Below are 20,745 nucleotides of genomic sequence, written 5' to 3' on the forward strand. Positions count from 1 at the left end.
GCTAGCTAACGTGAGACAAGGAAAAGCAAGTTGTCTGGTGGCCATAGTTACCATCGGTCACATGACTTTGTGACTTGACACAGTTTTGTGAATGGCACACAGCCCTGGTGAATTCAATACTCAGACTGATTCTCTTATCTTTTTCCCATCTGCCCCTGACTGAGACACTAAGTGATTTGAAATCACTCCTGGTGGTTTTTAATGGCAGCAGAGCAATGTCATGTTGGAATGTATCTTCTGTTATTTTAGCTGGTTGTACAAAGCAATGAAGAAGAAGGAGGCACAAAATAACGTGCTGCTATTAACTTGAGGTTCCGCTGTTCTCTTCACTCTCTAGATCTCACGTTAACTAGTCCAAAGACACAATCTCACTCTGCCAATAATAATAATAATAATAATAATAATAATAATAATAATAATAATAATATGTATCTTTTGTATCTTTCGCTTTACTCAATAGTGCAAATAAATATTGTATCCTGGTCAAAATCATAGAAAATACATTCCGACATCACAGTAATATCACAAGATTTGTTCTGTTTAGAAAAATGTCTAGTTGGGCCCAGTCATTCTGATGGAGAACATGTGCATATGTAATGGAGAACGTGTGTTTACTTGATATATAACTACTATAGAGTGCCACTTAACATATTCCCTCCTAACATCTGCTTTTATCTTTAGGGAGGTGAGGAATATTGAAAAGCCTACAGTGACACAAGCAAATCCAGAGCCCACGAGTGGTATGATGCTAGACTGTATGGTATTTGTTAAATGTAAAACTATAGATGTAAGATTTTGACTGTAATGTTTTAAGTGATTCCTATCACTTCTGTGAATAGCATAACACACTATAGAACCATATAAGTGGGAGAGTAGAGAAACATCATTGAGTATGGGTTAGTGAATACAGAGAAACCAACAAAACAGAGCTGCATTATGGGTTAGTGAATACAGAGAAACCAATTAAAATAGAGCTCATTATGGGTTCGTGAATACAGAGAAACCAACAAAAACAGAGCTACATTATAGGTTAGTGAATACTGAGAAACTGACAAAAACAGAGCTGCATTATGGGTTAGTGAATACAGAGAAACTGACAAAACTAGAGCTGCAGTATGGGTTAGTGAATGCAGAGAAAATGACATAAACAGAGCTGCATTGTTGGTAAGTGAATACAGAGAAACAGACAAAATCAGAGCTACAGAATGGGTTAGTGAATACTGAGAAACTGACAAAATCAGAGCTGCAGTATGGGTTAGTGAATACTGAGAAATGGACAAACAAGTCCAGTATTCCCTAAATAATGTGAGCACATTAAACTATGTGCTAAATAAACATTAGAGACAAGTTAGGCTAGAATTTTACTAACCGTTTGAATTGAAGTCATAAATTAATCAAATTCATATTAGTTAGTGACATGTTAGCAGACTTTGTGACAGTTCACAGGTGAAGGTTTTAATACATTTTGTATTTAGCTTCTGTGGAAGCCGTTACTGCTTCAGCTCCAGAAGTGTCAGCTGCTGCTGATACCCTGCCTAATGAAATTGTGAACGACTCAGCGGTCTCAGAGGAGGTAAGACTTCTGATTCACACCAGCTTCACTTGTACAAATAAAAAGATAATAGAGGACATATGCATTACAAATACTCTATTGCAGTTACCATATTGGTCCAGTATGTGGGTGCACGGTTTGTACTAAAAGTAATGAGAAACAAAAACCCACACCCTGCCCAATATTACAGATAGACTGCTAAATAAAAGATATTTAGGGCAATTAGCAGAATGGTGTTGCACGCTTCCCACTTTAGAATCTCAGGAAGTTGATACCTGTATGTTTCCATGCTTGGTAATTAACCACATAATAAAGCTGTCTGTGCATGACAGCCATTGAAGCTTAGGACTCTGCTCAGGGCATGGGATTTGTGATGCAGATTTGATCAGAAAATTCATACTTCATATTGACACTTCATGTCAAGTCATTCAGAATCAGGTAGTAAATGACACAGTTAAAAAAAATGAACAACAAACAGAAATAAATTTTCTGTCTCGGCTTTTAAAGTCACACAGGAAAAAAATGGATCATTAGAGCATAAGAACATAAGAAAATGCAAAGGACTCTGCTCGTCCAGTTGCTTGTAGCTGATTGGTCTTAAAACTGTGACGTCCCAATGAGTCAGTATCACCAACATGGCTTGGTAACTCATTCCATACCCTCGCCACTCTCTGCATTCTGGTATTGAAGTGTTTTCCCACTTACTTTCCTTTCACCTTTGTGCAATGCTTTGATTTGTTTAGATTGCCAGAGAGCAAATTAGTGCAAGGATTGCATGTAAAGGCACTCCCAGTCCAAAGCCCAGTCCTTAGACACTGCTACTAGCCTTAGTGGTATATGGTAGGTGGAGCGAGAGCCTGTTACTCCACTCACTTGCATTGGGATTGTGAGTGCTCCCTAGTTTTTGTTTTTGTGTGCTTCTGATTTTCAGTAAATGTCTCTGAATGGCAGCCATTCAGAGGTCCTGTCTGCTTTGCAGAATAAACAGGCTGCCCTTGATTTGTCCTGACAGGACATTTTTTTGTGGGGCCATCCTATTCTTTGCCTGGGCTGCTTCTAGGAAAACATCTGTTAAAGAATATCACTAAAGCAATCCACAGAGCTGAGTAAGGGTTAGCGTATTGAAAGAATTCAGTAGCATTGCACTATAAAAAAAGAATATAACAAGGATGTTAAGGAATCCAATTGTACACCCAAACCTTCCTTCCACCTTTAACATCATTTTATACTAAGATGGGGTCATGCTAGGGGTGGTTGCACTTTTCCATTCAATTTTCATTGTGATTTAGGACTTAGATCTTACTAACATGGTGCCTGAAGAGCCAATGGAACAGGTTATAGAGTTCAGTATCACTCTCACCAATCAAGCCTACAGTGAGCTGCTGAGTTACCCCATCACCCCTCAGTACCAGGACCTTGCCAGAAGCTTCCAAGACCAGGTCAGTATTATACGATATTATACTGCTTGGCTATTGAAATTCAGTCCTTGGCATGAGGTCAGAAATGAGCTGAATGTGTTCAAGTTCCTCGTTCTGTTACTGGGGGCTATTAGGGTCATGATTGCAGCGGGATTTTAATGTTTAATTTCTAAGTTAGAATCAGCATAGTAACATGGCAGCAAGAGTTCAGTTTACATCTATGAATGAACTTGTTGAGTCTTCTGTTTTGCAGATGATACATGTTTTTGACAGACTTCCTGGATTTAAAGAAATTCGAGTATTAAGATTTGGGTAGGTAAATACTTGTATGCTTGTAACCAGGAGCTTGAAAACCAGGGGGAATGAAACCAGGGGCTTGAAAACCAGGGGGAATGAAACCAGGGGCGTGAAAACCAGGGGAAATGAAACCAGGTGTGTGAAAACCAGGGGGAATGAAACCAGGGGCTTGAAAACCAGGAGGAATGAAACCAGGGGCTTGAAAACCAGGGGGAATGAAAGCAGGGGCTTGAAAACCAGGGGGAATGAAACCAGGGGCTTGAAAACCAGGAGGAATGAAACCAGGGGCTTGAAAACCAGGGGGAATGAAAGCAGGGGCTTGAAAACCAGGGGGAATGAAACCAGGGGCTTGAAAACCAGGGGAATGAAACCAGGGGCTTGAAAACCAGGGGAATGAAACCAGGGGCTTACATTTAGATGTCAGTCACTGTCTTTATGTTTGCATAACACGTCTTTCTTGAGATTATTCATATGAAAAAATGACACAAACACGCCTGGTGGGAAGTCGTTAATATCATTTTTTAAACAAATGTTTTGATAATTATTGGTGCTGTAACTCCTGTCAGGTGACTGTTTTTGTCTCTTCTTCACTTTGTGTTTCCTGATATAAAGACGGATAAGAGACCATGCCGGGTAAGATGATTATAAAATTGTGTTGAATATGAGTAAAAAAGAACATTCTTTCCTCTGCAGTTACATGCTTTTGTAAACTAGCTGTGCAAGATACTGTATTAGTTACTATAATACATCAGCTGAAAGTTGGCCTTTAAAGAATGTGTGAAGGGTCTCTTACTACTATAAGATGTCATCTTGTGCAGTTTGGGTGAGAAGAATGGTTTCTGTTATAATAAGAGACACCTTACATATGATGTATGAACTTATTATAAGTCACAAACAATGACGACTGCATTCAGGAACTGCTATTAAGCATAGCATTGTTAGTTCATTTTGTACTAGACAATCTTTAACAGTGATCAGTTCCCATACAAGGTTTATAATAATAAACAAAAGAACAACTAACTGTGGGGTGCCTGATAATTGACTGTTGTCAGTGACAGCCATTCTGAGCTCAACAGAAAATGGCATGCATGCTTTTTAATAATCATTGATTCAGCTAAACCAGTTATTACCAGATGTTCGTAATGGAAGCCAGTAGTTAGTGTTTGCACAGTGTGAGAATGACTGCTGAGAAGCAGGGATTCCAATATATATGGCTCAGAAACACATAGATACATTTTGTGTGCTTATAAGCGGTATCAGTCAGTGACTACAGCATTACTTTTAACAAATTTTTAGTGTATTTTCTGCAATCGTTGGAATTGTATACTGGCATTAAAGAAAGTAACTGTATTCAACTGATTGCTGATGTTATTACCAAATTAAAATTTACAAAGCATTTACGTTGCAATCTTTTTATTAAGGCTAATTCACATGTGTCATCTAAGATACAGGTCTCCAAAAAGTACCCATGGCTTGCGACCTGCATTATTTAAACAGAATAAATATGTTTAAATCTGCAATGCTGTCCTGCACTTACAGGATGCTTATTCTGCAAAGCTTTCCGTATATAAACTGGTTTTATCTTTAAGGGGTTTCTGCTATGTTTTAGTAGCTTACACGAGGGTTCCTTGATGTTCTTTCCTAAGCTTTCATGGATCTGGCTGTTCACAGTGTTGGAGGTGTTTTTCTTACCTGTCATGGATGTGCTTTCATTTTTCAGATCTAGCAGTGTTGCAGTCCGCTATGCTGTGGTCTTTGAAAAAGGTGATGAAAACTTGCACATTGATTCTAATAAAGTTGAAAGTGAGAAAGGGCCTTTTGGTTCCGAGTTGCAGCCGGATCACAAGCCAACCAGGGTATACACTGTGTCCAACCTTCAGGATCTGGTGGCCAAGGCCCTGCGCGATGAGAAAGCGCTTCAGATCGATGTCGGTTCACTTAGATTCCAGGAAGGTAAGACATGGATTGTTTTAGTTGTTTTTTTGTTTTTTTTTCATCATCGTCACTGAGATTTAAGTATTATATCATTGACAATGACATCTATCTCAAGATTTTCTAATTTTAAGACGTTTTTATTGCAAGTCTTTTTGGTGGTGGAAATGGGTATTGGTATTGGTATACTTCATCCATGTTGTCAGAACCCCTGTCCTTGTCACTAATCTGCCTGTTTGACCCCAAATCCATTGAAGAACTATTTCTCACATTTACAGTAATCCTCGTTCTTCTCAGAGTCCCTCCCCACAAGAGTGGCTTCAGTGATATAAAAGCTCAGTTGAACTCGAGATCATAGGGACATAACCATGTTATAAACGGGTAACTACCAATGTCTCCTGCTTTACGGTTACAACTGGATGATTGTATGCAAGTGGCCTGTGCCTGGTGTTACTATGTAATTACATCAGGTGACAGATGTTCAGCAGGATCCATTGGTAATTATTCAGTTATTACTATTACTGTATCCTAAAGGGCTACCACATTTTGTTTCCATTCTAGATACTATTCTGGTAACACAGCATAACATTGTATAGCTACCAGTATTAAAACATTGATAAGCAATTGCATTCCTTATTATTACATACAGAAACAAATACGTGTTGTAGAGAATACTGTTTTTAATATAAGCATAGTTAATCTGCAACCTATTTCTTTACATAATGTCCTTGTTTTCTGCTTTAGACTATATGAACCAAGCAGCTTTCACTTCAACATCAACAACTACCGAGATAGTAAGTTATCCTTGTGGTTTAGTTCCAATCCCTTTTCTGTATAGAAAATAGAAAGAATACTGTTTTCATGAACCTGCTTGTGTTCCCTGAGGCATTTTATAGGTATTTTTGTTTTCCTGTCTGTCTTTAGCAGTATACAATGATCATTATGATTTTACCCTATAAAATCAATGTGTGATTAACATTTGTTCACACATTGTTCTACTCTACAGATCCATCACAGCCTCTTGACAGAAGTATGTGAATAAAAACTTATTTCAGCATTAAAGATATTCTAGTCGAAGCATTTGTCCTTGGATTTATTTAGTTTATTTTAGTAGTTACAAATTTAGCACTATTGAGTGTTTTAAAGTTATGGATTAAATATCTACTGGTTGGAAAACAAATAATAATAATAATAATAATAATAATAATAATAATAATAATAATAATAATAATAATAATAATACAGCTATGGTCAAATGTTTTGATTGATTTTAAAAGAAAAACTATAACTTTTTGATTGATTTAAAAAGAAAAACTATATTAACATAATTTAAATATATTATTTAACATCATGCAATCAAAGAAACTACGAAATGATCTTTCATGTTAGATTTCGAAATGTCACATTTTTTTATTTTGTCCATTTTTCGTTAAGTACCGGTATATGGCAATCTACAAAGCTGTATGTAATTCAATATGTTAATGTAATGTTATTCAGCAGGTTTCAGGGTTATTTACTAAATACAGTGTTAGCACTTTCTTTGGAATGGAGAGTTTGCTCCATGAAGATTCAAATAAGGAGAGCTTGCTGGAAGGGGCATGGTTACCAGAGAAATATCTTCTTTGCCCTTAATCACTATTACTCCATTTTTAATACCACAGGAACCACACTTCCTAAATGAGCTACCCGATTCTTCGGTAGACCCAGCTGTTGAAGCAGAGCAGCCTGGCCAGCCTATGGAAAGTGCTTCTAATATGAAGCAACTGGTGGATGAACAGCTGGACCAGGAGGGCACTGTTGAACCTGTCACTGGAATTGTAGTTACAGAGCCAGCCAGCGGTGCCATGCCTTCTGTTACACTGATAACAGGTGACGAATCAGAGTTGATTTACATTAATCGGTATGAGTCAACAAACATGCCAGTCCTTACTACAACACAATCAGCCCCAATCCAAAAGGAGGACCATCCTGGAACCATGCTGATACAAGTAACAGACTCAGCACTGGAGAGTTCTGTACCATCTTCAAGTGACTTGGACTCCAGTGACTATATGGAAGAGACTGCGTCTGAACCTAGCACACACACGCTCCTTCTCACTACCAGCCAGGACGCCCCGTCTCAAGAAACAGTAACTGCTCATCCTTTAGTGGATGTTGATCACAAGGAGATGTCGAACTTCACAAGACCTGTAACAATCATTTCCGCCCTAACTCAACAACCACCTACTGAATTCATCACAAACTTTGAGACAGATGAAGAAGATACAAATGCGATATTGCAAGACGAAAATAGCAACATCCATTCAAGCCCTGGGGGGAAAAAGGCTGTAGCTGTGCTTCCATTGTCAACATCGCAACCAAAGTCTGTTACTACTATAGCAGGTGAGACATTCTTATATTGCATCTTCGTCTGGACATTGGGGATCTAGGCTGTGCATCTTTCTGAAACAAACAGCAGCTTCTGGTTGTTAAAATGTGGTAGAGAGCTGCCTGAAGCAAAAATGAACATGTTCTTGCTTGAAAAGATTGGCAATGTAGTGATTATAGAACAGGATCAATCAATATGTCACTGACCCCTATTTAATTTTTAAAAGAGTAATAATGATGTATTCTATTTTAGGGGTGAGTGTTAGCTGCTGATTAGGGTTCTGGATATAGTTTTATATAACTGTTCTTTACTTGTGCTAATCAGGACCATCACTAATCTCATAAGAAAGGCCTCGTGACTTTATCACTCTAAATGGGAGGCCTGTTTACAAATGCTACTGAATGTAGAGGGATTTGATTTAATAAGAAGATAGTATGTCACTAAAAATTGGATAAGTTTACTGTATAATACTGAAAAACATCAGTTCTTGTTTTGCAGCTAGCTATTTGTTAGTGCTGTACAGATAATGCTATTCATTTAAAAACATAAAAGAGCTCATTAGTCATGGACTACATCTTCTTTATCTGGTGTAAAGACCTACCTGGTCATCCTTAATATTCAGACACCAGCACCTACATTACAATTTAAGATTAACTAAAGTTTTGCTTAATTGAAATGTTTGCCTCCATTGTTTTTGAAAAGTAAATACACAGGGATCATTAATTTAGAAAAAAAATGAAGAGAAAAAACAAAGCTGAACTTTAATCCTTTAAGCATTCTGAGCTATTTCTGTCTTGTTGTGAAACACTGTTTTTATTTCAAAGGCTCGTGCCAAGATGTTAAGTGCCTGGATAATTTTAACTCCTTTATGTTAAAATGTCTCCAGCAAGTTTTATATGCAACAGATACAATCACCAGGAAATATAGCAAGATATTTCAATTTGATTACTGGACTAAAGCTGAGGGAACACGAAGCCACTTTGAGGCTAGGAATTGGATTCAGGTCACTGCTTGGATTTGCCTCACAAGGTTTCCCGGTCTCCTGGAACCAGATTTCAAGCCACATTCCTAAAAAAGTGACTTTGTGTTCCCTCAGCTTTAGAGTAGATACTTTAGTTTGGCAGGAAGTGGTACATCCAAATGAACTGTGAGTAGCTAAACCTGTTCATTAACCCTTCTTACCCATGTGTAACATGTGGCTTGAACTTTGACATATTATTTAAATACTCAAGCCATTATAGAAAAAAAGCTTATACAAAGCATATGTAATGATTTTTAAATATTTAAAACATGTATTTGATTTCTATACATAACGTAAAAGAGTCCCATAGTGATAACACATGTTTGCCATACTATACCATTCCCAGTGGCATGAACAAATGCATGCTGGTACATTGCAGTGGCATGGTACCATCCCATATCAGCGCACATCATCATTATCAGGACAACTGTGCAATCCATTGGGTTTGCTAATTGTTTAGCTAGTTTTTAGTATTATGCAGTTATACAGTTCTTATTACTAATAACTCTCCAAAATAAATATTTTCCCTATTATAACACAATTACCATAAATCTGTTTTCTCATTAAAGTCTGTAATGCTGTATATAACAGTGAGAATGTATTGCTTTTTTGTGTTTTTTATGGGACCAGTTAAATCTGATATTGAAAACATGACAGCAACTGTAGGCAGATTTAATTTAAACAAAATCTAAACTATTGCTCAAAGACCTTGGGATTTAATTACATATTTCCTGACATAAGCAGGAACATAGTTTCAGGAACATTATCCTCTTTATATTAGAAATCTCTCAGCTTCAGGACCACACATATAATACTGTGGAGGCACATTTTAGGAGGACCAAATATACAGTTGTTGCAGATTAGGTATTCTGTATTGCACATTGGGTCATCCCTGCACAATGACGGTCAAGGGAGGGATCAAGGTGCTTTGACATCTATTGTTTGGAATAACCCAATTTTTCCTTCTACACTTGGTAGCACCCTCTTGGGTTGAGCCATTTATTCTGTGAATGTGAAGGGCTGGCACTTTCTACATTTTATGGGAAACACTTACAATTAAATCTGAGCGCACTGAAACGTAGATATAGGCTGAGCTTCTCACATTGTGGAATGTACCAACATATCCATGAGTTTCTTTAAAAAAAATGTTTTCTTATTATTTCAAAGATGTTAAGATTAGAGAAGAAACAGAACTGTCCGGAGACACTGAGACATTGGGTATACTGCCTGACGAAGGTGAAGAAACTCTACCTGATGAGAACCCAGCAGCATCACCCACTCTTGAAACACAGAAAGACCTGGATTTAGTTACAGTACAGGAGTCAGTTACAATGAGTTCTCAAACAGAGCACCATCTTTTCTCTTCTGTTCCAGAAACTGTTGCCACGCCTTTGTCAGTGAATGTAGGACCTTTTGAAGAATCTATCACTATTACCCCATTAACTATTGATGTGTTCAGTCCATTGTCAACTACACCTAGTGTTACAATCTACAATCCATCCACCACTGAATCAGTAATAACAGAATCCACATTGGAGTCTTTCACTGAATCCACTGGATCCCCAACAGTAGCCTTGCCCTTGACTGGCCAAACTGAAACTGCAGTGGATGTTGAAGAAATGACCGAGACTTCTTTCTTAAATATAGTCACAACCACGGTGGTTCCTGTTCTTACAGATCCCTTTGAAGTAGGAGTAGCACTGCAGCCAACAATGGCTGAACCAGTGACAGACACTTCACCTGTCATCAGTGATGATGATTTAGACTTTGAAGTAGGAGTCAAAGACATTGCGGCTGAGCTGGACAGCGTTGACGTGGTGAACACAGCAACCATTGGTGAGCTTGAGTATGGCAGCGCATACACTTCCTTTACCAGAGACAATCCCTTTGAAGCCACAGCTTCTCCTCCCTGGAAATACTTGACCACGCCGTCAATGACCACGGCGAGCAAGGGGAAAGAGCTTGTGGTGTTCTTTAGCTTGCGGGTGACGAATATGATGTTTTCAGATGACCTCTTCAATAAGAGCTCTCCTGAATACAGATCTTTAGAGAAAACGTTCCTTGGAATGGTAAGTCAGTATGTTTTATTTGATTGGAGTTTGCTGTGTTTTATTAGCCTCAGGGCCAAACATATAATACTGTGAAATAACTAAACAAACATACATTATTATTACAATTCTTTGTTTTTCAAAGTTGACAAGCAGGTCAGGGAAACCATTCAGTTTTAATTAAGCAACCGTGTCTGTTGATGAAAGCTCTAAATTGTGGTAGTTGACTGCAAAGGAAAATAGTCCCAAAAATGTTCATAAAGGATAGACATAGATAAGAGAAAAAATAATTATTACGTAATTAAACAAAGAACTTTTGTACTTGTCAAAGCTGCTTATAGTTTATCTGGACAGTACCATATATTTGAATGGGCTCAGCTGACAGGCTGTGATTGGCTGATGGTAGGTGCGTTTACAGGATTGGTTCCGTTCGTGGGTGCAAAGTATTGATGGCTGGTTTTGGTGGATAATAAAATTAATTTGGACCAATTTTCTTTTTGGTTTCATTAAGGCAAGTCAAAATGAAAAATCTGCCACTTGCGCAGTTGATTTTAAGTTTCATTTAAAAGTAAAGCGTTATTCAAGGATTAATGCCCGCTGGAACTGGAAGCTTATTGGCTAATAATACATATTAGGTTAGCAGCTGTGCCTTCACAGTGTGGAGCAATTCTCCCAGCTGCAGAAGATTACAACTCTAAAGCCATAAGTGTAAAAGAATATAGAGTGCTACTCAGCTGGGGTGTTAGGGTGTAAAAACAGAAACATGTCTGCAATGCATTCTGCTATTCTCAGCTACGTGCACCTGCATATGATTATGATTATGAAATGAAACAGCTAGTTATCCCTCATGTATAGTGTTGAGACCCTAACCCTTCTACCCCTGTCCACCAACAATTATAAAAAAGGTCCTTAAAAACAATTACTAGAATTGAAATTATGTTTTGTTATTAATATATAAATGACATGTTAATAGGTATTATCAGTACCAGAAATATAAGATTTAAAGCAGATACTGTAGACTACACTTAACAGCATCAAAAAGCAAAACACCGAATTGTTGACACTGCCCAGCCTATACATGTATACATTTCCTTCAAATGCAGTGCTTATGAAAGGAGAGTGACGTTATCAAGCACAGTTCTTTTAAAGAAACTAGGAATAAGACAACATGCATTTTTAACAATGGGGGATAAACAGTAGATGTGTAATATGAAGTGTAGAAGTGCAGTGCAATTTAAGACATCTAAGCCAAAACTTAAAAAGACAAAATTAGCTGAAATAAATGCTTATAAAACAGGATATACTGGAGTATGAATGCTAACCAGTTCAATATTTCTACTTTTGCGCTCTAATTAGCTTGAACATTTAGTTTTTGTATCCTGTGAATCCCTGCTATTGCCCCTCCATGCTTCTTTTGTCATCTCTACAAATAATTGCCTCACTCTGTTCCAGTCTAAACTATGTTGAGAATAAGATATTTCTTTTTAATCTCAAACTGTTTGATCTTTTTATTTTTTAATTGCACACATAACATGAATAAGCTTGCTGAATCCTGGTCACAGCAAGCCCATTCCACTTAAGGATTAGTGTGGGAGTAAATCCATATTCCTCTTCCAGCTAAATGCACTGTAAACACTGAAGATGTCTCTCTGCTTGATCTGCCTCCTTCATCAAAACTACCGATTCCTTTCCAGAGAGAGGCCCCACTGGTGCAATGAACACAATGCAGGCTGCTAATGATTCTCGAAATGGGACACTAGTGCGCTAGTAAAGAGTCAGTAAAGCAATCAGTTGCTGTATTTATTTTTAAGTGCTAACAAATTATGTATATTTACACTATTCTTTCAGAAATGGGAATTTCCATGGGGAACTACATATTTCAGGGTATTAGCATCTTTAATATGTATCCAATAACTTGTTCTAATATATCATACTAATGTATTTAATATATGTTCATTCACTGTCTCACTGTTGTGGCGAGAGACAGACCTTATGATACCCACAGACAATATTGTACTCAAATGTTGATGTTAGCAGCAGTACAGTGTGTCTCTTGATTGAGATGTCCTCAGTGTTCAGTGTGGGCTTCCTTTATAACATTGATATTGACAGCAGTACAGTGTGTCTCTTGATTGAGATGTCCTCAGTGTTCAGTGTGGGCTTCCTTTATAACACTGATATTAACAACAGTACAGTGTGTCTCTTGATTGAGATCCCATTTTTTACCAATACTCCTGTGAGTACGTACTACTGTGAAGCTTGTGGTCTGCCATTGGTATTTAATCTAGATCAGGAGAGTGATTAATGTCACTGCATCAATTTTACTCTTCAGCGCTGATTTTTGAATTAAACAGCTTTATATCCATTTTTGTTTAATGATGCACAATACTAATCAATCGGTGTGGCACGGGCCAGCTGCCCAAGCACAGTTTTAAACAAAGTCACAAACCTTTGTTTAAAACTAGGCTGTTTCAGGGCATATAATTTGCTTAGTTGACACTCACACACTCTCACAGAGCCGTTTGGCTAACTCAATGTTTAAACGTTCTTTAATTTGGTTTGGTGCAGCTTTAAAATGTGGATTCAGAATTATTTAATTATGGTTATCCCAGAAACCTTCTTTAAAGGAGTACTGATTGAACAATTTCGATAATAGTTCTGTAACAAACAAATGATAAGGATCGTGGTGTATCCAGATCACGCTTCCTCCTGCAACAATGCTGATTTTCTGTTCCCACAATGCACAACTCATTATAATCAGAGCATTAACTGGTCACACTGCAATGTTTAAAAGAAATATTAAGGAATTTTCAAGCAAGGGAAAGAAAATGTTTCCCATCCCCCTGATAAACTTACATGTACTTTTTAAATTGATTGGAGTGATTTTCCACTGCCAGCACTGCCATCTTAGTATCTTGTATGTTTGTGTTGTAACCGCGACGAAGGCATGCAATATGATTCGCTGTAGCTGCATGCATGTGACAGTATTGTGAATGAATACACTCATGAGTTGTGGCCAGTAAGAGGGCTGAAATGTTCAATTGCTAATCTGTAAAGCAGTGTGGGTGTTGAAAAGCATTTTGAATTGTATTGAGAACTGTAAAAGGATGTTCTTGCCATGTGCTAAAAGCTTGTTCTTTTTTCGTAGTTACTACCTTACCTACAGTCTAACCTGACAGGATTTAAACAGCTGGAGATTCTCAACTTCAGGAACGGCAGTGTAATAGTTAATAGCAAGATGAAATTTGCCAAGTCTGTGCCATATAATGTTACACAAGCCGTTCACTGTGTTTTGGAAAACTTCTGCAATGCAGTATCCAAACATCGTGACCTTGAAATAGACTCACTGGATATAGAGCCAGGTAAGAATGGATCAGAGGGAACTTATATTGAAACAAAACTTGAACAAGTCATGGCTTTGTGCCAAAGATAAAACCCATGTGTGCACGCCTCGTCTAGTTGATCCATATGAATATGCAGTATAGTTTGACAAGTTAGAACACAAGATTAGCTATGGAATTTGCTTCTCTACAAAAGCACATTTCACAGCTTGTTTGTATAAAACAGGCACAACAACTTAATATAACTTCAAATATTACTTCAAAACCAAGGCTAAAGTTTTGGTTGTTAACTAAATAACTACAGTATCATGGTGCTGTCATTCAACAGACCTGATCCGATAAAGGATTAAAATAAACCCTACAGGCTACACTAGAAGGTTTTGCCATGAACTAAGCTGGGATGCCTTCTAAAAACCCTCATTGGCTTAACATTTTAACAACCCAGAATCAAATACCCTTGGGTGTTTCCCTTGCATTGACTGAAGGTGAAAAAACAAAAATGATCAATAATCAATGGGAGGTAGCCCATTGAGGCACATAGGTTTTCATTAGTATTAATACGCCACTCTTTGCATTTTCAGCTGATAAAGCAGATCCTTGCAAGTTTATGGCATGCAACGAGTTTTCCAGATGTGTGGTAAACAGATGGACCAAAGAAGCCGGGTGTGTGTGTGATCCTGGCTACCACAGTGAGCATGGACTGCCCTGTCAGAGTATCTGTAATCTACAGCCAGACCACTGCCTCAATGGTGGGCAGTGTGAAATAATACCAGGGCAAGGAGCTGCTTGCAGGTACATGCGATCAAACAGGCAATAATAGAAACCATGGGTAGAGTTCTGTTTTAATAGTGCTTTACTTATGTATAGTATACAGACTGTGTTAGAAAATTGCTTGAGTAACATTTATATTGTTTATGTTGTTTGTTATGCATTTTTAACTTAAGGATTTTCTTCACATGCAAATGTCTTTTTCCAGTTTTATTTTTAAACATTGTGTTTTAATTATTATCTTTCTTTCTTTAGTCTTCTGACATTTGCTTTTAAAAAAAAGGACCTCATCCCGTTGTCTTCTCACCTCTCTGTGTTAACCCTTCTGTTTGACCCTTTTAGATGCCCTGTAGGTAAGCACTGGCTGTACCAAGGAGCACGCTGCACTGAGCTGGTGGCTCTGCCAGTAAACCCGTGCATTCTCATAGCTTCAGTTCTTGGCTGCCTGACCCTTGTTTTTGCTGTGATAGTTTTTTTAATTTTGATAAAGCGAAAATATATACGGACCAGAAAGAAAGTGACTTTGGTGAATTTGTTTTTCAATTATATATATATATATATATATATATTCAATTTTACGGATTTCAAAGGAAACCCCAAATCTGTTCTATATTATAGACATGTTCACAGCCCCTATACATTTAAGAGCACTGTGAGGGTTAATCCAGTTTTTGAAAATGAGGATGCTCCCTTGACCCATGTCCCCGGCATGCATTGCCCTTCAAGTGTCGATGTTGTTCCTTCTCACTAGCGTTAGACTCAGTTGAACACATGCACCTCAGTACAGAGGTAAAGAGCACAGCACAAATGTCGTCTTATTCTAAAACACCTTCCTTTTAGCAATCACCAGCACAATACTAACCATATATAATATGTGTTTCCTGAATTCATTGGCTTTTCTGCTGCTTTGTTTACACCTTTCTTTTCTAAATCCTCAACTGAAACAGCTTTTCTATTCAGTTTTACTGTGTGCCAGGCACTGACAATGCATGCCAATGGAACAGTATCCTCTTACTTAATTCATTCTCACTCAATTTCCAGGAAAAAAGGTTGAACACACCTGAAGGATATTGCAGAACAAAAGACAAAATGTATCACATATTTTGTTCAGGCAGAGCTGTCAATATAATGAAGGGTTGCTCTTATATAAATCTCAATACTGAGACTGTACCATCCATTGATATAAGAATACATTAGACTTTTGAAAAAGGATACTGCAACGCAAAACAGTATCTTGGGTCCTCATTTTAACACAAGGAACTCCCTTAGACCTCATGACTAATTTATCTCCTTTACAGCAAACCTCTTGTCGTGCCTTACCCAATGTGATTGTTTCCCGTGGAATACTGTGTAGTGCCACTTTATTTATTTATTTATGTATTTTTAATGTTTAAAATACATTTCTAAAAAGTGCTAACTGTCTTCCTCATTGTCACATAGGTACCCAGAAACCTCTACGCAACCAGGCCTGACAAGTTAGTTTTAGAAAGAGTGGATTTCCATCGCTGCCTCCCGCACAGTGAGGTGAGATGTACTGTCCTTGTAATGTTGTTCAGTAATCCTGAGTGCTGTGAGATGGCTGTACTGTTCTTGTCTTGTTGTTCAGTAAACGTGAGAGCTTCATGGGCCCACTATTCAAACCAGAAATAACATTCTCAAGGCTTCTGGTAGTAAAGCTGTGTCACTCAAATATTTTACCTTTTTTTTTTGTTTGTTTTCACCATTCTGTTATCGTATGATCACCAGACAATTTATCTTAGGATCTCGAAATTACCATTCAGTTATCTCGTGATTACTAGATCATTTATCACAGGATCTCAAGAAAATGGAAGTCTAAGGTGGCGTCCATTGATGTGGAACAGACATGAAACAATTTCCAGCTCTGTTAAGCCTTGATCAAAATAAAACTGAATACATTCATCTAGCTTTGCATCTATCATGTTCTTCTTTGTCAAGTCATTGTGCAAGTGGCTATTATAATGGAGATAAATTATCTTGTGATGGCTACATAACAAATAGTTTTTATATTTTTTGATGGCCTCAGCGAGCTGGCGTACTAATCAGGCAAACTGCAAGCTTGCATACAGCATGCATATTAAGGCTCCATCAACCTGAAGTGCTCTTGAGACCTACAGTAATTCCCTGATTAAGGTCATGATGTTATCTGTATAATTCTTTTGCAGATATGGCAATTACCAAGGTCAGGGGAACACAGAACATCCTGTTGCCCACCAAGAGGGGCCCAAAACGATATGTATGAAGTAACCAAGTTGTGAGATCAGATCAGTAATATCTTGCTCTAGTTGAATATAAAGCAAGTATGGATTGATACACTTTTCCGAGATCTCTGTGCTTCACTAGATTGAGTTCTCTTTAGGTCTATTTGTGTTAACTGCTACACTGTTGCACAGCAAATTCTTTGGTTCAGCTGAATGATGGTTAGAATAAAACTGAGGGCAACGATTTCAAATGAATTGGTGTGAATTTATCATTCCTGATTTGGATTTATTAAGAAGTCACATGTATTATTTGTATGAATGTGAATGTCTGCCACTCATTGCAAAGTGTTTCTGATTCATTTTTACAAAACCTTTAGAATGATTGATTTAGGTGTTATCTAAATTAATAGATTAGGTATACTTATCGAAGGAATACTACAATTTCCTCACGATGAGGTAACTGTTTACTTACATTTTCACACCTGTAGTTGTATCATTAAAGAAAATTTACTTTGAACCTTGTTTTCTTTTTTTTTTCTTTTTTTTGGTTTACTGTTACGACAGTGTTCCAAACGTTTAAAATAATTTGAATGTGAAGTTATGATTCATGCCTATTTATGATTTCATTTTGTACATTAAACTGCCCTTCATAATGATCAATACTGTCTAGTATTAACAATGTGCTTGTTTTCATTTTATATTCATGATTTTTGGAAACTCAAAATATATTTAAAACATAAGTTTTGGTTAATGATGGCAGAATACTATTGGATTGCCATAAAGTGTCATTTTTGTTCCTGCCCTGCATAACATCTGGCTATTTGATATACATAGTGTAAGAAAAATCTTTATTTACATAAAAATCATATGTAACTTAACTTTGTTGTAAATTGCTTAATATATTTAAAGGTTACACTCGTATGAAGACATGATATAGTTTGTGCGATCCATTTTATAATGAAATGTTAAACTTGAAATGAAAGAAATGGTTTCTAACGAATTGATTATTCTTTTATTTGTTTATTTTGCTATAAATGGTTGGTTTGCGGCACTCTTTTCTATTATTGCATGGTACAATTCTTTTTACTGGTTTTAGACAGAACAACCTATTTTAAATATGACTCAGGAATGTTTAGGAGCATTAAAGAGGTTGTTTGTTAGAGTTCCTCAAAGTGCATAATGCTGCTATTCAAATGATTGTGACAACATCCCATGCCAGGAAAAGGTTCATTCAAATGCTCCTGCCTCCTGCCTGCCACCCAGGCAGTCCCTACTGCCTGAACTGGCACAAATGAAGTCTATGTTGTGCTGTTAGCCAGCATAATGCACGATTGATGTCATTAAGATTAAAAACATATTCTAAACACTGGGTGACAAATATTAACACCAATCCCATCAAAACTGTACATGGCTAAGACATGCTGTTCTAAAGTGAGAGATGTTTTAAAATCCTAACTTTTTTTTTTTTTTGCTGTTTAAAGTCTTTGTTTGATAGCAAAATGTGATTAATGGAATGTATGTGTGTACATTTAATGTTAGTTACCTAGTGTACTTATAGTCTCTGAATGGTGTTTCTGTAGCATCCCTTCATTGACCGAAGCAGACTGAATATAGTTTAATTAAAAACCTGCTGCCTGACTCACAAACAAATGTTGTAGTGTGAAAGAATTTATGAATTAAACTTAATATATTTGAATATTATTACTTGGCTAAAACCTCAAATAGAGTGCTTTGTTCTTGCAATGTAATTCCATGTACATTGTCTGGTGACAGTTCTAGCTCATTACAGCACACTCACTGGTTGGTGGTTCTATCCTTCTTCATTAGTCTATTTAAAGAATGCTCTGCCCAAGGTTCTATAATCTGTTTGATTGCTTTTTATTACCTTGCATTATTATAATGTCCCTCTTTTGCCATGCTCAGAATCTTTTGGTTCTTCCTTTGTCTCATTATATATCACGCACATATAACTCTATAGTACATTGAAGTTCCCGTTGACATACACTAAGCACAAGGAAGTAACTTCCTCTATAACGTTTTCATTTAAATATCTGCATATTCCATATAGAGCCAAAGGATATTCGAGGGCAGGAGGCAGTGATACAGTTGCCAGTGCTAATAAGGTGGTAGGCTCATTTTAAGAACACAAATGCAAAATGTTTACATTTTTAGCTGCACATAGGTCTGTATAAAACCTTTGGTAAAGACATAAGCATGTCTAAAATGTGAGTGTAAAACATTGTCAACACTGAAGAAAACAAAATGCAGAATACTTATTTTAAATAGTTGAAACACAGACAGTGCTGCCTTTTGTACTTCTGCCAACTTTCTCTTAAAAAATAAAAAAATAAAAACACACACACACACACACACAAACAATAGGACAAATGTGTGTAATAAACATGAAGGAATCTATGATGTGTTTTATGAAGCTACCAAATGGAATACAATACTGATGTGTTTATTGAGTAGCAAGATGACTTCTCTCGAGCTTGTTTATTAAACCTGAACCCATACAATTCATTGGTTTATCTTCAAATTTAATATTGCATTGATCATTAGAATGTCATTGATCGGCAGTTTTTTGCAACCTTGTTATTTCTGTTGGTTTCATTTTAGAGATTTAGGTAATGGACTGAGAGCTGGCTTTTGTATTAACTGTTTGAACAATTATTTAAAAAATCCATTCAAAAATAAAAAAAAAGACTTATTTTGTCTTCATTCTGCCACCCATGTAGAAATGCAAGACCAAATGTAGCATCTTAAATTGAGCTAGAGGTCAGATATTTAATGCATCAAAATACTTTAGATTTTGTTATTAAACTGTTCAGTGGCATTTGTGATAGGATTGTAGCACATGCATTTGTGTATATAAACTATTTTAATAATTTTATTGTTAAAAAAAAAAAAAAAAAAAACACAAAGAGATGGAAAAGTTATCTACATAGTGGTTCTGAACAACATCGTAACAAATGGCTCATTACATTGTACAGATTAGGCTGGTTTAACTGAGAATCAAGGCCCACAAATAAGTCATCAAGTAAATCCACCTAAAGTCTTTATTTTAAATTACTAATTATGACCACAAGTATTTAAGAGTATGTGAATATCACACCAAAACAATTTTAGTGGATAACTTAAAATGAATGAAAAAGCTGCTGCTTCATTATCCAGCCTGTGATCTATAATTAGTGCTGTATCTGTGCCTCTGTAATAATTTGCATATTTCATGGCACTTCACTGTTGAAGGGTAATTATTTCAAGATGAAACCTAATATTTAATAAAGCAAAAAAAAAAAAATAGCGTCACATTCAAAACTGATCATTAGACAACAAATGTTCCTATTTTAAGGATTATCTGAAAAACAGTAAATGCTAAATAGCAGAACATTTCATTTTTTATGTCCACTCTTTAAAGACATTCGGCAGCATGTTTTTGGTTGAAGACACTTTAAAGACATCATCCAGCTCCTTGCAGTGTGTTCAATCATTTACCAGAAGCAAACTAAACTGGTTGCCAGGTTCCAAATAAGTACATATTACATGGCAATGGGTACATTTAATTAAAATCTGTGAAAACCGTGATAAATGAATACAACCCTACCTACAGTGCCTACAGAAAGTCTACACCCCTGTTCAAAATTTTCACCTTTTGTTGCCTTATAGCCTGGAATATTTTTTTTTTCATTTATCTATACATTCTACCCCACAACTTCCAAATGAAAAAACAATTCTAGAAATGTGTAGAAAATTAATTAAAAATATAGTAAAGACTGAAATA

The 20,745-nt window shown here is 36.7% G+C and overlaps 1 protein-coding gene across 1 annotated transcript in view; it reads left to right on the forward strand.

Annotated features, from left to right (window-relative positions):
• Positions 1–17,481, forward strand: part of LOC121317745 (interphotoreceptor matrix proteoglycan 1-like) — a 29,268-nt gene extending 11,787 nt beyond the window's left edge. Inside the window, 15 exon segments of the mRNA XM_041253889.1 lie at positions 682–740; positions 1,476–1,573; positions 2,842–2,991; positions 3,224–3,282; positions 4,988–5,220; positions 5,944–5,993; positions 6,861–7,581; positions 9,756–10,657; positions 13,785–13,998; positions 14,559–14,769; positions 15,088–15,279; positions 15,364–15,491; positions 15,494–15,534; positions 16,186–16,269; positions 16,929–17,481. Coding sequence (XP_041109823.1) covers positions 682–740; positions 1,476–1,573; positions 2,842–2,991; positions 3,224–3,282; positions 4,988–5,220; positions 5,944–5,993; positions 6,861–7,581; positions 9,756–10,657; positions 13,785–13,998; positions 14,559–14,769; positions 15,088–15,279; positions 15,364–15,491; positions 15,494–15,534; positions 16,186–16,269; positions 16,929–17,021 — 3,235 coding nt within the window. The 3' untranslated portion in view covers positions 17,022–17,481.
• Positions 17,482–20,745: the final 3,264 nt, after the last annotated feature.

This window comes from Polyodon spathula, chromosome 6, assembly GCF_017654505.1.
Source record: "Polyodon spathula isolate WHYD16114869_AA chromosome 6, ASM1765450v1, whole genome shotgun sequence".
NCBI classification, from domain to species: domain Eukaryota; kingdom Metazoa; phylum Chordata; class Actinopteri; order Acipenseriformes; family Polyodontidae; genus Polyodon; species Polyodon spathula.